Source organism: Falco naumanni, chromosome 10, assembly GCF_017639655.2.
Source record: "Falco naumanni isolate bFalNau1 chromosome 10, bFalNau1.pat, whole genome shotgun sequence".
NCBI lineage: Eukaryota > Metazoa > Chordata > Aves > Falconiformes > Falconidae > Falco > Falco naumanni.
This window is the reverse complement of record NC_054063.1, coordinates 11,160,914-11,182,767: the sequence shown is the minus strand read 5'-3', so window position 1 is coordinate 11,182,767 and position 21,854 is coordinate 11,160,914. Positions and strand designations below refer to the sequence as shown.

At 40.2% G+C, this 21,854-nt stretch overlaps 1 protein-coding gene across 1 annotated transcript in view; it reads left to right on the top strand.

The window, feature by feature from the left end:
* The first annotated feature begins 2,723 nt into the window (after positions 1-2,723).
* The window catches only part of SPON1 (spondin 1), a 199,816-nt gene continuing 180,685 nt past the window's right edge, over positions 2,724-21,854 (top strand). The window contains exons 1-2 of the mRNA XM_040609232.1: positions 2,724-3,165; positions 9,926-10,032. Coding sequence (XP_040465166.1) covers positions 2,943-3,165; positions 9,926-10,032 — 330 coding nt within the window. The 5' untranslated portion in view covers positions 2,724-2,942. The remainder of the gene's footprint in view (positions 3,166-9,925; positions 10,033-21,854) is intronic.

Genomic DNA, 21,854 nt, shown 5'->3' with positions numbered 1-21,854 from the left:
CACAAAGAAACGCAGCACTGCAGTCCTTAAGATACGAAGCTTTCTCTGTTAAATTTGCCATGGATGGTTGGATTAATCAGTTTGCATGAGTCTTTGACTGATAGATCATGCTTGATGCTTTAGGCAAACACACACTAATTAGTAGAACAAATAGAAAACCCTGAGGATGCCCATGCTTAATGACATTGTCCATATTCTAAACTGTCTCTACAACAAATTATTCATTTCACGGCTGTAGGCAGTGCAAGTTAATTTATCTGTATCAGTGCTAAGTTGAAGCATTCACTTTTAACAAGGCACACTGTATTATACCTTTTTAGGAAACTTTCCAACACTTCAGCTTTTAAACAAAAAAGAAACTGGAAGTAAGAGGCCAGGCTAATTCAAGGATAAAAAAGCAAGAGGTATAGAATCTATTATAAGTTTAAAGAGTCAATAGATGCTGATGAATTGGTTAACTTTTAATTAGTTTGGTACCAACCAAAAAATTGTGAAGATGACTTAAAATTAAATCCTTGGAGGAGCATTGAGTTAGAACCCAGAACTCTGGCTCAGAACAAAGACAGGTTGTGCAGAAGTGCATGTGTGATTCCTGCTATGAATGCTGCAGTCAGATAATTGCTTTTCAATCAATCTCAGCAAAATAAATGAGGAGTCAGATCTGGAGAAAGAAGCAAATTCACAGGCACCTTATACCAGTATGGTTATAGTTGTCACTTTCAGCTGAGTATTGGTTTGCTTCACTGATATATTTGACTTCAGAACCTTGATAAAGTGAACCTTATTTTCATAAAATGAATGAGGTGAACATAGTGAGTGGTCAAATGATACCCAAGAGTCTATGATGTAGCTGAACTTAGTTTTAAGTAAGCTGAACTTGGAATTAAGTAGTCATTTAATGAACATGGGTCCTCGGAAGCATGAAAGTAAATATCCAAGCCAATTCAAAGCTTCAGTAGCAAAAGCAGACAATATTATTGCCTGCATGCTGGCAGGTTGGAGGTGAGCGATGTGGATTGAGTGGAGGCAGATGACCTGGCAGATTACGCTGGAAAGCTAAGGATTGCTCTTTCTGCCACGTTCAGCAGGAGAGGAATAAAAAAAGCAACTTGTGTTGGAAAGACTATTTATACTCGCATAGTTGAACGCTTTTCTCAGCAGTGGAAGTCTCTACAGTCAGGCAGGCTCTCCAGGTGGTCTGGCAGAAGCAGCATAGATGGTACCACGGCCACTGTTGCAGGTGCCTGAGCAGACATGTACTTAAGGATTGGATGCTACTGTTCAGCATAGTTATAAAATATTTGACTGCAACCTCTTCACAAGCATATGGATGGACACTGTCAATAACTCCATGTCTGCAAAAAACCTCATCCACCTGTTAATGCTATCTTTACTGAACGTATATTTTGAGGATGTGATGGTTTACATTCTTTACAAACATGTAACAGACTAAAATATAGACAAGTTTACAGTAGCAAAGCTCTTGGCAAGGAAGGCAAGGAACATTCCAGAAAGTAAAACGTTCAGCATCCTCACAGAGACCTTGAAGAAACACCTTTGTTTGGCACACAACACTGCTAAATGACTTCCAAAGCTAAGTTTGGAGCCCAAAAATTTGCAGATCTGATACTAGCAAATGCCTAGGTAGGTACCAGAAGAGTTTCAAGGTACTGGTTCTTTCCCATATTTACTTGGAAGCTGTGCTTAGACGCAGTTGTATTCATCAATCTACTATTCTTGCTCCAGAAAAAGTGGTTGGAAAGGATTTGTGCCGTCTTGCACATTTGGCATCTTGAAAGTGTTCAGGTCCTGATTGAGGACATACCTTTCCAACTTTTCCCTCCACTTACAAAGCAGTGGAGGGAGAGAGAGAAGAGCAGCATTTAGGGGTCAAAACTGGAGTTAGGGAGCTTGTGGGTCTGGGTTCACTTTTTTCCCCCACTGCTGTAAACTTCTTTTATGGATTTAGACAAGACATTTAGTGTTATTGTGCCTTAGCGTGCTTTATAGAACTGTGAAATAACCAGACCTGTGCTCTCCTTGCTTTCTCCTGTTTGTATCTGCTCAGAATTTTCCAAGTGTGGGAGCAGACCTCCTGTGTTCGCTCAGGTGAACTGTGCTCTCAGCTGTCGTGTGTGCAGGGTGTGCTCGCATGTGCGCGTACGTAGCCTCCATCGCTGAGACGCACAGTTGCAGGCTGATGTAGAAATGAATCTCGTGTTTCCAGCACATCCACCTCTCCGCATCTCTCTCTGTGGTACCCGAGAAGCTGCAGCCGATGCTCCTTGCTTGTCAAGTGTGTGGAGAGCAAGAGGTTGTCTTGGTCAGTTTGTGCTGATTTAGTTGATATTGTTTATTATGCGTGCTGGTTTGGAGAAAGACAGGGGGTGGGGTGGGGGTGGCGCGGCAAATTCTTTGCGCCCTGTTATCCCTACAGTAACTATAGACTTCGGCAGGAATGCGGGTGATTAATTTCAGGTCTGCGGGCTCAGCCCGAGCGGCAGCAACCCTCCCCGCCGCTGCGCTGGATGGCTGGGAGACAGCCGCGTCCCCCCCTGCTCCGCTCCGCCAAACCCTGCGAATTCAGCTCGGCTAAGTAAACACCGCCGAGCCGCTAATCACCCGCTCTGAAACAAAACAGCACTTCACTTCGGGAGCTGGGCAAGACCAGACTTCCCTCCCTCCCTCCTCCCCTCCCTCCTCTCCCGCCCCCTCCCTGCGTTTCCCCTCCCTCTCCCCGGCAGCCGCCGAGCCGGTCCCTCCGACCCGGCAGCCTCATGCTGGGGGCCGCCGCCGGCCGGGGCTGACCGAGGCCGCCCGCCCGCGCTGCCCGCCCCTGCCCGGGCCGGCCCCGCTCCGCTCCGCTCGCCGCCGGGCACCGCCGCCGGGCTCCCGGGCACCGCCGCCGCCCCGACCATAAAAAGTTGTGCGGAGCGCCGAGGATGGGAGCGCATCTGCAGCCGCTGGCCCTGCGGCTTCTGGCGTTGACTTTCCCCTTGGTGGCGAAGGGTTTTTCTGACGAAACCTTGGAGAAAGCCGCGAAATCCGAGGGATATTGCAGCCGGATCCTGCGAGCCCAAGGCACCAGGAGGGAAGGGTACAATGAATTTAGTCTCAGGGTGGAGGGCGATCCAGAATTTTACAAGCCTGGAAACAGTTACCGGGGTAAGTTGGCCATCCTAACGCATCCCATGCTAACGATAATGGTCAGGACAAGTGTCTCTGAAACTGGAACGTGTCTCTGCCTGTCATCTCCTGTATCCCTTTTGGCGTGTGTGTGTGTGTGACTGCGTGGGTTAAGGCAGGGTAATATACTCCCACGCATTACTTTATTGGGGATGCTTTCATGACAAGTGAGAGGGAGTTGGATTTCACAGTATCACTTTACTCCCAAACACTAACTCGGTATTAAGAGGAATTTCCTTTCTTTTATGATGCCTCTCTACCAGCTCAGCGCTAGCACAAGATCACAAGTTGATGTGATACAAAACACACTCTACCCCTGTTCACCTACTTCTATAGGATTTCTTCCTATCCCTTTAAATATAACAGAGTGAATAGGAGATGCTTTAACATTCAGCAGGAAGGAGAGGAAACTCGGAGCTAATTGTTCTTGCCCTGAAATATGAATGCTAATATAATGAGTTAGCATATGGGCAAACAGTGATGCAGCACGCTGCCAACTTCCCACATCTTCCACTTATGTTTATCCCACCCCCCCTATTTTTTTCTGGGGAAATGAACAGATGGTTCAAGCAGGAAAGAGGCAGAGGTGGTGCTGGTGACCACTATAAATAAGAGATGGAGGCATTTGCTCTTTGCTGAGCATTTCACATACAATCCTTGAAATTAACTTCCAAAGCTCATTTCAGTGTATTTTTCTAATTAATAGACAAAGACAGTTTTTGGTCACTTTTCCTGTCTCACCTTATAATGCCTTTGAAAATAAATCTTCTTGGAGTATATTGTTGACTTTGTATTTTAAAAGCACTTGAAAACAATTTAGACCTTTTTGGGTACTGTAACTAATGTACTTTATAGACATCACTTTGGGAAACAAATTTTGAGTTCCTTCTGAGTGTTTCTTCTGACCTTCCTTAGATTCAGTGTAAAGAGCAATGTTTTCCCATTGTATGAATATAGGAATCTTAGTATAGATAGGGAGAAAAAAGTGTTCACATAGCATAGTCATGTTCTCTTAAAAGTTGAAAAAATACATCGACAGCAGTGATTAACCAGCTTTGAGCACCAGTCTGTAACTTTGCATGATTTTTGATTATTTTTTTTCCCCAAGAATTTATTTATTTCAATGTGATATGAGGAAAATGTTTCCCACAAATTGCTTAACTGTTCCAGACATTAGGATTAGTACCTTGAGTCTGAAAGCTTTCATGTTGCATGTCAGTTTGATGCATCTACTAAGCAGGATAAAGATAAGTGCTACGATCTTTGAGAGTGACAAATGTGAGTGTTCTTAAAGTGTTGGAATTTACTTCTGTTAAAGCATTATTGGATGTTTCAGTCACCTATCAAAGAAGTTTCTCTTGCATGGAAATGTAGAGGGAAAGAAACTCCCAGATGAATTAGCAGAACTAATTTTCTGCAGATACTAGGTCTCGGCATTAGGAATTCTATTAATAAAATCAAATTAGTATATTGTAACTTCTTGGAAGTGAGAAAATTACAGCTAATAGTGAAAAGTTAAAAGGTAGACCAAAATATGTGCCCAGGTTTTTGGTACTTAAGACTGAAGTATTCAGGTGGCATATAAGCTTGTCTAGATAGTCCCTTAAGGACGCGTCCTGAATGGTTGGAAGAACATTAGCAAATGTTGCTGTAGCATATACATTATCTATGGCAATAGTTAAAAATAACAGCATTACAGAAAGTTTCAAGAGCTCATTTTCAAGGGAATTTCTGCAGTACAACTGGAACTTTATTACTGTTTTATACAAAGGCTAGAAAATCCAACTAATGATAAAAAAAATGCATGATTATGACAGGTCTGTAGGGGTTTTTGTCTGTAAGTTACTAGATGTAGAACACCACAGAAGATCTGCACAACCTTAATTGCATTGGAGCCAAATGTGCCTGTTTCCATGGCCCCTGCTTGATTTAATGCAATCTGGATCCTTGGCACATTCCCTGCTGGGCTCCTGGAATAAACTAGTATTTATGCAATGTGGATAACACAGGAATTAACTGTCCATACAAATGCTGTACTCTACCAAATCGATGGTATAGAGGCATCCGTTTATGTTTGTGACTCTTGATCATTGGTTGATGTGATGGCCACATAAGACCCTCAAGCTGCAATGCCTGGAGGAAACATTGCAGCACTCTAACCTTGTGGGAATTGGAAGACCACAGTTCACAGCTGCCCCTTGTGTTTGGGAAAATTTTTATGGCTTTCCTGAAGTTACCTTTGTATCAGACAGGGATCTGTTTGCCCTAAGGGCAAATCCTGGGTGAATTTTTGTGTATGGAAGCCTTGGTTTTCCACCTCTCTGGAGCTGTGATAGAGGAGAATGGCCCTGAGCACCAAATAATGTGTTTGAATTGACCTCCTCCAGTCTGCAAACACTGTCAGCAGTAAGGAAGGATGCATTTTCCTGTCTTAGACAATTAAAAATGAGGTAGCAGCAGGGCTGAGGAGCCATCCTCCTTTCCTCCCTCATGTCTAACAAAGCAACTATGGTTATGGGCTTTGTGGTGCCCCAGGGGCAGGTGACATGACTGATTTCTAGTATCTTATTTGTGAGCTCCGATCCTGAAGCCTGCAAGTAGCCTTTATCTGCCTGGTCGTTCAGGCTGCAGTATTGTTGCCTCTCCTGTTACGGAGCAGGCAGCCAAATGCATGTGGGGCAGCTCTTCCCGTAGCACCAGGTCTGTAGGCACACCATCCTGGGGTTGAGGTCCTCTCCTACCTGCTGGTTAACTTAGACCTTGATGTAGTTGCTCTTGCTTCCACTGAAGGTCAAAGTTCCCATTGCATTCAAAGGGCACAAATGAGTCTTATGTTTAGGTGGTGTTATGGGGTAATGATCCTTGAAAGTACTCAGCCTAGCTTTATTGATCTTTACAGTTAGATTAATGATTGCATTAACGAGGTAAGTTTCATCCTATTAAAAATATAAATGGAATTGCTTTAAAAAAGCAATAGTATGTCCATTTCACGTGCTAATGGACACAGTTGCCTCCATAACATCATGAAATTGTTATTCTCATGAAGAAAATGAAGATTTGATTAGTATAGTCCATAGATTAACCTTCTGTGTGGATGCTTTTTCCATTTTTAATGGAACTTCTACTTGTAGGTCTGTTTACATTCTCAGTTTTCAAGGAAAAGCTCATTTAATATTACACACTCCATTGCATTGGTTTGGGGACTTGTTCTCTAAGGAATGTTGAATCTTTTGCTTTCCATTTCTTTCTTTCCCCCAACATGCAAACACTCTTTTCTATACTTAAGAAACCAACCCTCATTCTGTAAGTATTTTAGTGATTCTTATGCTACACACTTTATGGAAAAAAGTAGATATTAAAAGTGTATTTGTTGGTACTTGTGCAGTGTACAACACAGGATGTGCTGTAGTGTAGGATGAGGAAAGTCAGATTTCCTGCCTGAAACCAAAGAAGCAATTGCTTTGATCGCCCCACCTTTAGCTGGGTATACTGGGGAAGGAGGAGTGCCCTGGCGGTGTGTGCCAAAGTGCGACTTGTGAGGTAATCACAGAGTTGCTGGAGGGGATGGAAACAGGCAAAAGTGACTGTTGATATGTAAACTTCCTTTTAAAGTAAAATCCCTAACTTTGAGGCTTGCACTGAGACATAAGTGATCTTTACAAGAAATTCATATTGTTCAGTGAGCGTTAATTAATGTGAAGGCATTGTGCGCAGTACTCAGCTGTTCTTTAAAAAGGCAGAGTTTTAACACAAGGAAGAGAACTCTCAACTCTTATTACGCAATGAGGAGCTGCTCTCTTGTGAAAACCAGATGTAGTCCCACAGCTTCCCAGTGCTGCCCATGCAACACTGACACACATCAGCCCAGAGCCAGTGACTGCAGAACCATTGCCATCACAGGGCTGTGCATTTAGGAGTGCTTCAAATAAAGCCTGGCACTGCAGTGTTACCGTAGCACACTGGATAGTTCAGGGAACTGACAGACAGCTTTGCGGCTCAGGTATTTGTTCTGGCCTAGCTCAGGGGTGACCAAACACGCATTCCTCTTGGTATCCTTGAGCTGAGGTTGCATGGGCACAGAAATCCCCCAAGCATGGTCTGCTCCTGTGGGTCATCACCCTCCCGGCCCCTCACTTGTATCGGGGTGTCCCCGCCACGGGCAGAAGTGCTCCTGGGGCTGCACAGTGCAGCTGCTCAGGGACTGGACCCAGCTGAACTATCCGGTTGGGATTTTTTTTGTTTGTTTTGTTTTACTTTTCAGCTGGATGTGTTCCCTTGTTCAATTGAGTGCACAGCTGTGTGGATACGGCTGCTCTAGGAGCAGTGCAGGGTGGGGGAGGCCAGGATCACTCCTGTTGGAGGAAGCATGGATTTATGCTGGGTTAAAATGACTCTGCAACCACAGCATGAGTATTGCTAACCCCAGGCATTCAAAAACTGTAAGTCAGGCTTTGGAATTACCATCCTCTTTATTTTTTCTTTTTCTCCCCCGCCCCCCCCCCCCCCCCCCCCCCCCCCCCCCCCCCGATGACTTTTTTAGCATTTCAGATGTTCCCTATTTTATAGGTAGGTGTTTGTTTATAAGTTTGAAAACTGTTTTCATCTGTAAATTTGTAGGAAAACGATGAAAACTGTTGAGTCAATTCACAGCTGGATTCTCCATTTGCTTGTATATCTGGTGTAACCTTTTGCTCAGTGATTCAGAGTTTTGAATTAAGTACAATATATGGAAAAATTTGTTGCATGCAAAAACTTTATGGCAGTTAGTTTCTAAGAATCAGCGTTCATATAATGTGTTCGCCCTGGTTGAGTCCAGCAGCATGCTGTTCTAAATTACTGCAACTGAGAGGTTGGCTATGGATTTTCATTTAGATAGAGCTGCAAGAGCTTGCAAAATTAGACTAATAATCCGAATTATTGGGCAGATAACGAGTTAATGAATGGGAACAATACTTAAAACTGTAACCAGAAATTTTAACCTTATTATGCTACTCCTCAGTTCCTGTATATAAAATGTGAACATTTTTCTCCCTCAAAATTATAAGGTTTAGCTTCACAGTAAAGTTCCATGGAATGAAGAGCATGGGAAATCTTAAAACTTGGGGGACTTGCTATTATGCCAATCCCTGTTCTAGATTTGCACCGGTGTTTGCAGGTATCTAGGTCTAAACATGGAACTTCCAATTTTTAACTTTTTGTGTATCTCTCCCATCCTCCTTTTTCACGTACAGTCATAAAAGTTATGTATTTGCACAAACACCACAGGTTTTAGACCCAAATATGGCTGCATAATGCTAGAAGTCTTCAAATTACTTATTTTGTGGTTTTCCACTACTGAATTTCTAGATAAAAGGCCTCTCCCTATGTTCCAAATTAACTCTGGGCATATTTTGAAATCCATATCTTTTAAGGGCCATCTGTAATTTTTAGTAATGTGATGCAACCCCTCACGGCCTGTATGGGTAAGATGGAGTCTCTTGTGAACACTCTCCATGAAGCAGCATTGATAGGTGCAGTTTGCTCAGGAAAACTCTGCATGGTCTTCAGTTTTTATTGTGCCCGTCAGGGTTTGAGAGTGTGACAATGGTGTATTACAAGCAGTGCTGACTGCATTATGCTTAAAGTAAAAGCTACTTAACAGTGTTATGCTTAAAGTAAAAACCCCATTATGCTTAAAGTAAAAGCTACTTAACAGATTTCTGTCTCTTTTAATTAAAGGAAAAATAATTTTTATTGAAAATTTACCTCTATTACAGAAAAGGATTCTTATAAGGTGTTGAAAAGGGTTCAGCTGTTTTAAACCTCCCTCAAAAGTCATGTCTCAAAGCTCTGCATCATTCCATCTTTCTGATAGTGTTCAAAAGAGCCATAGCTGGTGGAAATCAAGTGTTGCTGGGTGGTGCTTAGCTATGGATGATGGTAAATAGAAAAATCATACAAAAGTATTTTGCACTTGCAGAAAATGAGGGATGTGATCTTGATACTGAGCATGGTAAAATCAGGTTATTCTGCAATATGTTATTTGTTCTTTGCTGGTGGATCCAACGATGCCTTCCTGGTCAGGGCTGGTGGGTGATGAAGGGTGTTTTGCTGATGTCTAGGATGCTTTGACGATCAGAGCTGGCAGCACGATCTTTAGAGGTCACCTTTAGCCATGAATTTAACTTTGTGTCCTGTTCTGCCTGAGGTTGAGGGAGAAGAAGGATAGTTTCAGAGCGATGGTCTCCACCAGCTGGAGTACTACATTGAGTGTAGGGGAGCTGAGGCGGGCAATATGGTCATCTTGCTTTATTGTTAAAGAAACCTTCCATGTACTAAAATGCCTAGATTTCTGTCTATGCTCAGAGCAGAACAAAAGCTGAACCCAAACACGTGTCCCCAACCCCAAAGCATCATCAAAATAATCCTGCTGTGGATCTGTGCAGATTAGCAATCTCCTTTAAAAACAAACAAAAGCAACCCAAAAGATATGCCAAAAAATTGTGTGTGTGGGGGGGGGGGGAGCTGAGCTGAGCTATTTCACATCACATCATGCCAGTGTTTTCCAGTTTATGCAGAAACTTGGACTGAACAGTTCTGGTGTTCCGGCTGGCTCTGCTGTATGTTGTTAGTGCTCTGGTTTTTGTTAATACCAACTTAAAACACACACCTTTCAAGTTGAACTGTAAAATGATAAGCAAGTGGCTGATTTCACAATTAATATTATGTTTTCATTATTTCTCTTTTCATTATATCTTAGTGACGCTTTCTGCTGCCACTCCTGCTTACTTTCGAGGGTTCACATTGATCGCTCTCAAGGAAGGAAAAGAAGGTGACAAAGAAGAAGACCATGCAGGAACTTTTCAGGTGAGAGAGCCTTCCCTGACCTGTACCTCTAGGAGTCTTTCTTACTCTATGCTTGGCTCAATGGGACATTTTATATGCAGACTATGCTTAAGTGTAAGCATTGTGGATGCTGACATGAGAACAACATAGCATATTTTATATTCCCTGCAACCTCTTCGAGAGGTCGAGGCTTTTGTACCTTGACTTCAGCTTGTTTTCACGCGTTCATAAAGTTAAACATGAGCATCAATTACTTGGACTAGAGCCTAGGACACCTGAATTTGTTATTCAAAGTGAATATAAAAATAGTTTTTTGCACATTTTGCTGCTTTTATTTCTTTACCTAGATAGTTTTGTCCATTCAGATGTAGATTATGACTCTGGAAAGTGTTTGCCACAGCTGTAATGACTGTTTTATCAGTCACAAATTACGTTCTGCTGTTTTATTGATGCTTAGTAGTACTTTGCTTAACAAACACATTCAGTGGGCTGAAATGTTTATCGTTACTTAAAGGATCAGAATCCAGAATGGTGATTCACAAAATCATATTTCCAGCTATTTGAAGATCACATTGCAGAAAAGGAGTTCTGGAAGTTGAGAATACACATCAGATTTATGAAAGTAGGTAGAAATTACGTAGGTCTGTTGTTTGTTGATTCTCAAATGAGGTATTGTTTGCTCTTTGACTTTGCAAACTTAGAAATATTGTTGAATCATACTGATTATAATTTACAGGATGGGTAATAATATTGATGCTAATTTTAATAATGATTTAGAGATGATTTCACTTGCTTCAGAACAGCATTTATATTTTTTTTTCAAGGGAAATACTCAAAAGTTCTTGTTTTGGTCATCTGCAAGGAGACAGAAACAAACGTAATCCTAGCACCTTTTCCTGAAGCATCTTCTGTTCTTTGTATATAGCAAGCATGATGCACAAACTCAATACCTATTTGCCCTGTTTTCCTACGTAGTTTGCCTAGAGGCCTCTTTCTGCATTTCACACATTTTGTAAGAAAACTTTTCACGTTATTTGTAAGAATAAGTGACTTATTTGATGTTGGAGTGACTCAGTCTTCCTTAAAATGAAATGATTTTCTAGTGTTTTTTGAAAGAAATCTATTTAATATGGACAGTTGTGGTGGTGTGTTTTGTTTTTTTAAGAATAAGCTAGCATCAGCTACTGTTAAGAAGTAGAAATGATGGTGCTTCATCTATTTTAAAATAAACTTGTCAGCATTCATTTCTGTATCTCAGTAGTTAATGTCACTGTAGCTGTGGGTAATGGGAAGGGAGTCTGAGTTTTGCCGTTATGGCCAGGTATACGTCTAACTGAGAATGCAGTGAGCTCACTAAGCTTTACTGAGGTAGAGAGGAAGTTTGAAGTCAGCAGAGTGGGGTGCAAATGGAAACTATATAGATCAAAAAAACCACCCCAATGGATCTCAGTGGAAGGAAGATTGATTAATTAGCTTTATTGTATGGATTGCAGTCTGAAATCTGTACTCTAATTGTCAGATTAAAGTTTCAAATTTTATGCATAGCTAAATTTGTATTTCTGTGGCACAAACAGTACTCATTGTGCTCATCCCTCATTAGCACAATTAAAGTTCATTCAGATAGTGCTTGCCAGTTCTGCCTGTGTTGATATAGATTTAAGATTCTTATTTAAATACCCAGCAAATGCTTACAATGAGAAATACTGATGTCTCTTGTATCATGGCTAGGCGCTAGTAACTAGAGAGGGGAAAAAGATGGTTAGTTCAAGGGTTTGCACTGTTTTGTTATTATAATGTGAACATCCTAATGGTTTCTAAACAGCTGTGCAGAGAAAAAACTTGCGTGTACAACAACTTGCATGCCACTCATAGTTACGTATTGCCTGTGCTCAGATGCAGTTTGTTATTCAATGAATTACCTAGTGGAACAGAACTCGGTGACAATTCCTTAATAGTGGCAAGACACTAAAATGCTACTTCTGGACTACTAGCATAAGCCTTTGCTTCCATAAGGAGACATATATACTGTTAAATAACAGTGAAAACAAAGCACGTGGATGCACTGCATGAAGCCAAGTGCTTCATGTAATGCAAGACTTTGCAGTACAGCCAGGATAGAAAGAAAGGAAAGTTGATCAAATAAGACATATGCTTTCCCTCCATGCCTCAGAGATTGTAAAACATCATATTTTCAAGCCTGTGAGTGCCACTTTCAAATCGTGTAGTATGGGTTGCAATGTCTTTCATGGGGAAAACCTGAATCCACACTGCAATCGGGTCAAGATCCAATTGGGGCTGTGGCTTCTGTTTTTCACAGCTATCAAGCCTGATCAACAGGTGTAATGCCTCAAAGTACTGTAGAGGGGCATGTGCTAGGGCAGCAAGGTGTTAAATGAGGACTAACATCTTGGTGACTGATACGAAATAGTACACTCAGGCTGGAAAAACATAGTTTTCAGCAGGTTGAGTGCTGCAGCCCATTGCAAGGGGTGAATGTGCAGTAAGCAGCTGCCGTGAGTTTGCCCTGCAGGGGCTTTGCTCTGCCTTTTACAACCTCCTCATGGCTCATTTACTCTTGTCTGACTCTGCAAGTCAGCAGGTACGGTCAATCTTCATTAATCATTAAGTTTCAGGGTCTTGATCCTATAAATAGTACAGCTGTTAAAATTCTTGGTTGGACAGGTATTTTTTCTGTACTTTTTTTAGTTAACTTTATGCTTGCTATGGAGTAAGAGACCTTCAGAGAAGTGTCATTTGGACTCCACCATTCTAAACCATTTTTTTCAGAGGGAAACAGAGACCTTTAAATCTGATTTTACTGTTGTTTGTCTATTTAATGCAGCCAAACTTTTTTTCTTTGTCCTTGTAGCACACCCAGGGCACAATTTGGCTTTAAAATAAAGAAATCACATTGTCTCCCACAAACATGCAAGCATATGTTAAATAGCTAAATTAAATATGGTTGGGGAATTAAAGATGCCAAATTCAGTCATAGAAGTTTGGGGATATAATAATAGGTCTCTTACTTATGCCAGTGGTAATTGAACAACTCAGGGGTGCAGTGCAGCACTGAAAGCTTCAGATATCATGTCCCACTGGCCTCTTTACACAAGCCATTCCCAGCCGCTGTGCAGACTGCTGATCCTTCTCTTTTGTAACGTTTAGTAAAAGTCTGCAAATTGTTTGAAGGCAAATCATACTCAAGGGCAACAATCAAGCACTGATTGACTATAGACCAGTGTCTGTACAGGCCATTTTAATCAACATAGCTATGCAATGTAATAGACTTAGTCTGGTAAATAATGTGGAATAATAGAAATTTAGTGCTGAACCTCATCTATCTTCCTTGTTCTCTGAGGAAGAAAAAAATTTTCCAAGAAAATTTTTGGTGAATGTTTTCTGAATCTGTTCTGAAGATACATACAACAACAACAAAAAAATAATCTAAGTGGCCTGTTGAAACACTTCAATAGATTATATTTTATAGAAAAAATTAAGTAAAACTTCACAGATCTCTTTTGTCTAAACTGAGTCTTCATAAATAGTGGTTAAATTGTTCTCTTACCAGATTATATTCCAAAATTAGGAATTCTCATGATTTATTATGAGACGTTTATTCTGAAGTTTCCCTTATTCTCTTTCCAATTCCACACACTCTCTGTTCCTTATTGAAATTTTCATATTTTCATTGTAGGCTGTATTATTTCAATTTTGCATTTCTGCAGTTAAATTGACTGTAGTCTTATTTACATTCCCCAGAATTGTATACAGTAGTCAGTCAGGACCCTCAGCATAAAATCATATAGAATTTGGATACAGTAATCCTTTGGAGTATCATAATTGCTTCCCTTGTCTTCATGCAGAAATCCTCTAAGTGTATGCAGCTTTTCTTTATTGTAGAAGCATCTTGGTATTTTACAAGAACTCTACAATAAACTCCTAAATCTTTTCCTGCAAATGTTGCTGCCTACATTGTGATTTCTCATTTTCTCTCTCTGCGTTTTATTCTAAGTGTAGAGCTTTGTTCAGTTCATCAAGAAAGTTCTGAACTACAATCCTATCCTTAAAAGTGCTCAGCACTCCTCCAAAAATAAGTGTTCTTTGTGGACTTTGTAAAATACGTGCTTGACAACTAAACAGTCAATATAAAATATTGTGTGCGAATGTGACCTGCTTTTCTAATCTTATACAGCGATAAACTGAGTCATAAAGTCTCAAAATTAGACTTTCTCTGTATTGTTTTGGTGTGATCAGCTGTCAGATTATGTCTGCTATCTTTGTGATAGTTTAGTGTTAAATGCATTCATTGTAGTAGTGATCTTGGAGGTGTACTTTTGACATTCTTTGCTCTAGTATGAATCAAAAAATCCTTAGTTTAGGTCACTGAATGTAACCCACCAGTGCAAAACCAAGGTAGGAACATAAGTAGGCAAGAATGAAGGCTTCATTAAAACTATGGCATTTACAAAAGCTAGGGATGTGTGCTGAATTTAAGGAAAGTTGAAATAAGTAACTAGCTAAGTAAGGTAAGCGGTCCTTTTATTCTAAGTCCTCCTTCTCTAGGTTTACTCTGAAACAGTAGCCCCAAACACTGGCTTTGTTTTTGAAGACATGCTGACTGGTGACCAGTTCTTTTGATGTTTAGGTGACTGATGTGCTTAGCAAAGCTTTTAGATTAAAAGGTATTTTTACAAGCTCTTTGAAAAGCAGTTCCTTAGTTGCTGTATTCCAGCATTTTTTAAGAATCCTACATGTTCTTAAGCAGTTGATACACTGTATTTTGAAAGAAGCAGCCTCTAAAAGGCTATTAGCCATGTCTTGTGACTTATTAGTTCTTATATTTATAAGCGAAGTTTGTTTGTTTTTTTTAAAAATTGACTGCAATTATTTATTAAGCTTTTTATATTAAAAAATTAAGCTATGCTTATGTAATCTTGATGTTGCACTCAACTTTTATGTTTTCTTTTAACCTTGTATCCCAATATAAGCACATCAAACTACTTAGTAAACAGCTTATTCTGAGATGTATGAAATGGTGTAGTTTTAACAAGTGTTCAGAACTATCAAGTATTTTGTGCATGCTTGCATGCTTTACATTCCCTTTCCCAGCATCTTATCACTGAAACTGGGTCTGTCATCTCACTACTTATAAGCATGTGGAAATAATGCATTTTTACTCTGATTTGATGTGAAATGTTCCATTACCGATGGTCTGCGAGTCAGAGGGAATGAATGTCCAGATCATCATGAAACCACATAGTTTAGGTTTTTCAGTCAAGCTTCCTCACACTAGTGAATGAAAACAATGTTTCTATCTAATTAAACTTAAAAATTTTTAAAATTCTTCAGGGTTTTCATAAAGGAGGGCTGGGTCATTACAAAGTAGGAAACAATCTAGTGACGTATGATGTGAGGGGAAAAAAATGAAGAATGGATACTAACTACTTGTGTCTTTAAACCTAGTAATTATGTGGCTATGACATTATATACCTACTTCACATTTATCAAAATGAAAAGAATTCAAATCTGTCTATGTTGGCTTCAAAGAGAGACAGATGCTGTACCCCCCAAATTGGGGAAAATGCAGTTGCATCCAAACCCCAAAGTGAAAATTCTTTCTCTGAAGTATTGACCAGCAGTTGTATCATCAGGAGATAAATCAATGTTAAATAGCTGTACGCAGTCATTAACTTCATAATCCAAAGAAATAATTACAGAACTCTGTAAAATATGAAAGAACTGGAATATGCCAGCTATATGATTTGGAGACCAAGAGGGTAGAGATATTTCTCAGACTGTAAAATTTAAATCTTCTGGTCTCTTGCATTTGCAAGAGTATGAATGAATTTTCTTTCTGTAAGAATCATTGCATATATTATTCTAGACAGCAAAAAGTAAAATTTTGTAATGGTTAAAACAAACTCTAGTTCACCTTTCCTGTAGGGTGGAATTGGTTGTCCTTGTTGAAAATGTTCACATGTTTTTCTAGAACTCTGTGACTTCCATTATTATGATGCTCTGGGATTAAATATGAGCTTTAAAAAAAGGGAAAAGGTATCTGCCACAACCAGTTCTAGCATTGATTGCAAAATGTGACCAGATTGAACAAGATTAAATACAAAATCGCCAGTATAGTGCAGAAACCTTGACCTGAAGCACTTATTGGCAAGGTTTTGGTTAAAAATTGTCTCAGGAGGTAGTTATGTCTTGCTTCAGACAGTGAAAGATAGTAATGCAAAAGAAGAGTGATGAGCACCAGGAACTCACAGATGAGAAACAGCTCTGTTATAGTGATTATTTACTTCTGGTGAGGCTATAAAAAAGGAAACAAAACCCTGACCATATAAGGTTTTTTGCATCCTTCCTTTATGTTTATTTTGTTTGTTCTGGTTTGGACTTTTGTTATGAATGAGGCAAAAAAAAAAAAAGAGTATTTTAATATTGCCCACTTTTTGCACATACTAAATGTTGGCTTGTTATAGCTTGGGAACTCTCTCAAGCCATTGTATGCATAGTTGCTCTGTCTTTTAGAATTGATTATTGAAATCATGAAATCATAAAATCACACAGCCAAAACCAGAAAATACGGGAAATTTCTGAATATTGCTTTGTTGTGTATTTTATTAAAGGAAATAAATGTGAAATTGTACTGGCTTGCAATGTAACAGTTAACTACTGAAGGAAAATGGGTTTCAGTTTCTTAGCCTAGGCTCTTGCTGCTTTTGACAACTTGCTTATCTCAACTCTGCAAGTTTTCATGTAGCTTCCTGGTTTATTGTGTAATAGGGAGAGAGCTATGAGGCTTTCTGTGAAAGCCCTCTGAGATTTATGTGGCCCTGAATCCTCCATCATGAACACTGGGAGGATGAGACTCAACAGGTACAAGCTGAAACAGAGCAGGGTAAGACTATATATAAGGAATTTTTTTCTATGAGGACGGTCTGGCAGTAGCAGAGGTTGCCCAGAGAAGACTATGCAGTCTCCACTTTCGGAGGTTTTGAAGATGCCTGGATACAAATCTTTGTGTTTCTAGTAATGTGTTTTGATCATTAGTTATGAATAGATGCCAACACATACAATACTACCCAGTCTGTAGTACATACACGGTCCGCAACGGTTATGCTCAGTCTGTGGGGTGAGACATGTACAAACGTTCTTTTACATGGACATTTGAATCAATATGAACAAGTTTATAACCATTGATTTCATATTGATAAAACTTGCCTATATATACCTTCCTGATAAATATTCATATCCTGAGCACTCAGACCAGAGACCTCTTTCCCCCCAGCCCCCCCTTTGATAGACCATAATCACGGTTATGGAAGATGAAGATTGATTGTGCAACCCTGACTCCCTCTCAGCCAGCTTAATTTGAAATATGCCGGAGCGTCTTTTGTTAGGATTTTCTTGCTACATCACTACTATCACTTCTAAAACTTTAAATTCTTATTTTATTTTATTTATTTGTCTTTAGTTTACCTTCTGCTTTTTTTTTTCCTTTGCTTTTTTTCCTGTCTCTCTGCTTGGCTATGGGAAGGATTATCTAACCATGTTGTTTGTAGTCCTCTTTCTTTGTTTAATCTAATCTTGTTTTCTTCTGCTTGTTTTTTTTTTCTTCTTTTTTTTTTTTCCTGAGGTCTTGGGGAAATGGGCTTTCTTGAGAATTACTTCAAATGATTATTGTGTCACAGTAAGTGCTTATGCTTTCAGGAAAGGGTTAAGCCTAAACCTACATTTCATTTGTTGATGCTTCAAGTTCTTTTTTTTGTTTAAAAAAAACAAATGCAAAACAAACAAGCAAAAAACCCCCAAACAATCAATCAATCAAACAACCCCCCCTAAAAACCCCCAAACCAAAACCAGAAGGCATGCCTCTTGAGATATGTTAGCTAAAACTCCAGGCTCCTTTCCAGATCCAAGGCTTATTAGAGTCAGATTATCTCAAGTTTAACTTCTGCCCTGCCTTGCAGTCTGCCAGTGCATGCAGCCTACCTATGCAGTGCCTGACTACATCATGGTTAAGATATCAAAACTGCTTAATTAAATCTGTTAAAAAAGAATATCTACTGGTTTAGTCTGTTCCTTAGATTAGCACTAAACTGCAAGACACTCTGATTCGAAGAGGCTTCTGAAGAGACTCATCAGAATTTTTTTTCCTAGAATTTGGCACTGACACTTAACACATCAGCTTTGTTCTGTGGGAAGAAGTAGAGAAATGAAGTGACGCTGGAAGCACTGTCCTTTTTTGCCTTGGAGATTCCAGTCTGCTCTTCAGACACATCAGTGCTGGGAGTCCCCTTCTGGGCATTTTCGGACTTGGGACCATTTGACGCCTTACAGGGGTTCTCTGTTCAGGTCTTGCTTCTGGACTTGAGGCTGGATTTGCATTTGCAATTATTTCATTCAGAGCTAAAGTCAGATTCTGGATGTGCAGATCCCACAAACTCTCTTTTATCAGTCAGGCGAAGCTGCATATTCTTCCCCTGGGCAGTATTTAAGAAGACACATGTATCTCAGTGACTCCAAAGGAATATGTTTCAAATATCCCTTTACTCCAGCCCAAGTAATGTACCCAACTCATTGTTATTCCAGTGTCAGATAGTTTTTCTTCAGATGTCGACTCACCTGGGTGGTGTGAAATTTAGCAAAGACATTTAACCCTCGGGCAACAGCCAGCTGCTTTACAGTTACCATAGGGTAACTGTCATGGGTTATAACTCTAGATGTATGTAGGCCCCAGGTTCATTGAAATATCTGTTCAGCATCTCTTTCTTCATTCATAACGTTGCCATCAGCTTTCCTTTCTAGATTTCCCTTTTGGTCTCATTATTTACTAGCTTCGTCTAAGGCACAAGGCACTCAGCAATTTCTCTAGATTCTTTGTGTGTCTACTGAGAAAGATCAGCACTCTCACCTCATTAACTCCTATTATCCTTTAATACTGCAAGAATTACCTCTGATGTAACTATTTACCATTCTGCAGCATCAGAAAACCTTCAGTGTGTCGGTTCCAATCAACGGGACATTAGCAAGTGTCTGTACTTTGCACTTCCCCTTTATATCGGGTTACAAAGCTTTTACCAGCTATCACTGCCTGCGATCCTAACTACAACAGCCATGGGTCTGCACCACCACGCTACTCCCACAACAACACAGGGCTTTAAAAGGAAGGGTTGTCCTGGGGAAACAGGCTTATTCTGCCACTTCTCTCCAAATGAGCACTGCCAGCTGCTAGGCTGCAACGACTAGCCTGTAGAAGTGCAGAACTATGTTTGTACTTGAGTCTTTTCTCGTAATGTGCTTTCTTTTCCCTTCATATTATTTGGGGAGGTGTGGGTGAAGGTGAGGATGAAGTCTGAGGCTCAACTTGACAGTTTCTCCAGCCTATATGAACTTTTCTACTACTTAAGAAAATCTTGCTGTCAATCCTCTGGACTTTTGAGGAATGTACACATATGCCAGTAGAAAGTGTCCCGATTAAATTTAAATAGTAGTCTTTGGTTCTTTTTTCCTCCTCCTCCAGTATCTTCAGAGAGGTTCTGTTGATTTCAAAATGGCATGGATCTTTTAAATTCAGGAGTTTACCTACTTGACTCATTCATGAATAGCTGTTGTAGGGAAAATCCTTCATCCAGGTTTTATAGTCAAGTAAGGCAAGTCCTCATCACAACTCATTGCTGAATTAATTGCTGCCAGGTTAAATGTACTGTTTGCTGTGCCAGTTGTCTTGAGAACTACTTTCTGAATTCAGAAGGCAATTCTGCATTACCAAAGTGACAATATATTTAGTTTTCATTATTCTAGACCTCATGCATACCCTTCTCAGACCAAAATGCAGTCCACCCTGACAGTACTCCTCCTTTACAACTGTTCCCTTTCTAGTGATGGTAGAGACCTCTCAGTGTTTGTAAAGGGATACTATTTCAACTTCCATTGCTGTCCTGAACAGTTGTAATTGATTATTCTCTTTGCTGTGATAGCTCTTTCTCATGACCTAACAACCCAGGATCATTAGTCATCTGATCACAGTGTATTTATTCTACACCAGAATGATGCAAGACGTGTTCAGGAAAATGATGATCTTTTTATTCTGGTGCGTTCAACATTTGGCTTTTGGTGCTTTATCCTAATACACCTTCTTAGGTGTTCTTAGTCATTTAACTTCATGCAGTCATGAATAAAAATCCATAGTGATGTCTTCAGAATGATACATAAGGACTCATATAACTGAAAAATACACTGTCTTATCTTAAACGCATCAGATGTTTTGCTCCAATGCTAGGTAGTGTTACTTAAGAGACTTCGTAGGCATGTTTTGGATTAGGATGTTTGATTTTCTTTAGTCTGTTTTCTCTGAAAACTGCAAGATAAGGCTAGGCTGTAGCTTTAAGAACTCTTCTTTCGCTTATCTGGTTGAGACTTTTTGGAGTCCCAGGCCAAAAAGCTATGTAATGCTGCTTTTCCTCTCACACCTGCTTTTGCAGAACTCCAAGAACTTGTTTCATTCAGCACAATGCTGGATTGCTTCAGTGTAAAGTGACCTTGTCCAACCCTGGTTTGTGAAGTCTGGGGTTATAAAATCACTAGCTGAAAGTACTTGTATAGAAGAATATCTTCATACATAGGGACCAAGTTCAGTCATCAGAATTTCTCCTGGTGTGTCACCCCACATCCTGATTTTTCTCCAGTTGCTTGCTGTCCACCTTAGCCTCTACTGAACGATCACCTGAATGCTATTGATTTCCATCAACATAAAGCCCTGACAGAGACTGCTCGTCTGCTACATAACTGTAATTTTTTACTGAGGCACTGCCCCAATGAAAAGTCTCACCAGTGAGACTTGCATTCAGTCCCCTGTTCTCCTGTGACCTTCCTGTTAACCACTTACACTGATCCCAGTCTGCCCCCTGCATCTCAGGCTGTGTGGATTTCCTGGCTGTGGTCATCACTGCTATGAGTAATGCTTTTATGGATGATTTCTCATCTGAGAAATTATTCTTTGACAGAATTGCTCTGGTACATGTGCGGGACTGTCGTCTTAATTGGCAGACAAAGCCAGGAGATCAGGTTATCTCTGCCTTCCCCTTTCCCTGACTTGCTTCTTTAGTTCTGAGACCTTCCTTAAAATAAGGACAGCCCTTGCTTTCTATGTTGGCTGAGCCAGGTCCTTTCCTCAACCTCTCATTTTTATAGGGAGACACCAGGCGACAGCCATAAATAGGTATGGTGTCACCACAGCCCACTTCTGAGTCAGGTTACTTCTCAGTAATGGATGTTTCTATCCTAGATGGCATCAGGACAGTGACTGACTTATAGGAGCTTGAATTACTAATCGAGCACTACAGATTCAAGGATATATCTAGAAATAATACACCACTTGCCAGTATAGATATGCAGTTTTGTTTTCTGAAGTGATTCTTGACTCTTGCCTCAAGTAGTTGTGCATGTAGAAGGACCTATTGCTGGGAATCACCCACAGTGGAAATCTACATATCAACAATCACTGAAAGGGGTCAGAAAAGTTACTTGTCAGTAATGACATTTCTCAGAGGTGGGTTGCCTATTTTTTTAAACTATTTGTCTCCAACCATCCCCCCTTCTGCTCTGTCTCCCTTTACAGTTGCTGTGAGAAAAACTGAAAATCATGTTACACTTTGCTTTTCTCATGGCTGTGTAAGGGGCAGGATACGAATGTACCCTACACATACTGTGAAAACAGAATTTTCTGGCTTAGGTACTTCTGATTTCGATTGATATAGGCAAGTGAGGATATAATGAATACCTATATAGGCATGACATTTCAAGAAGCTATTGTACTAGTAACCCAATGAACCTTCGAT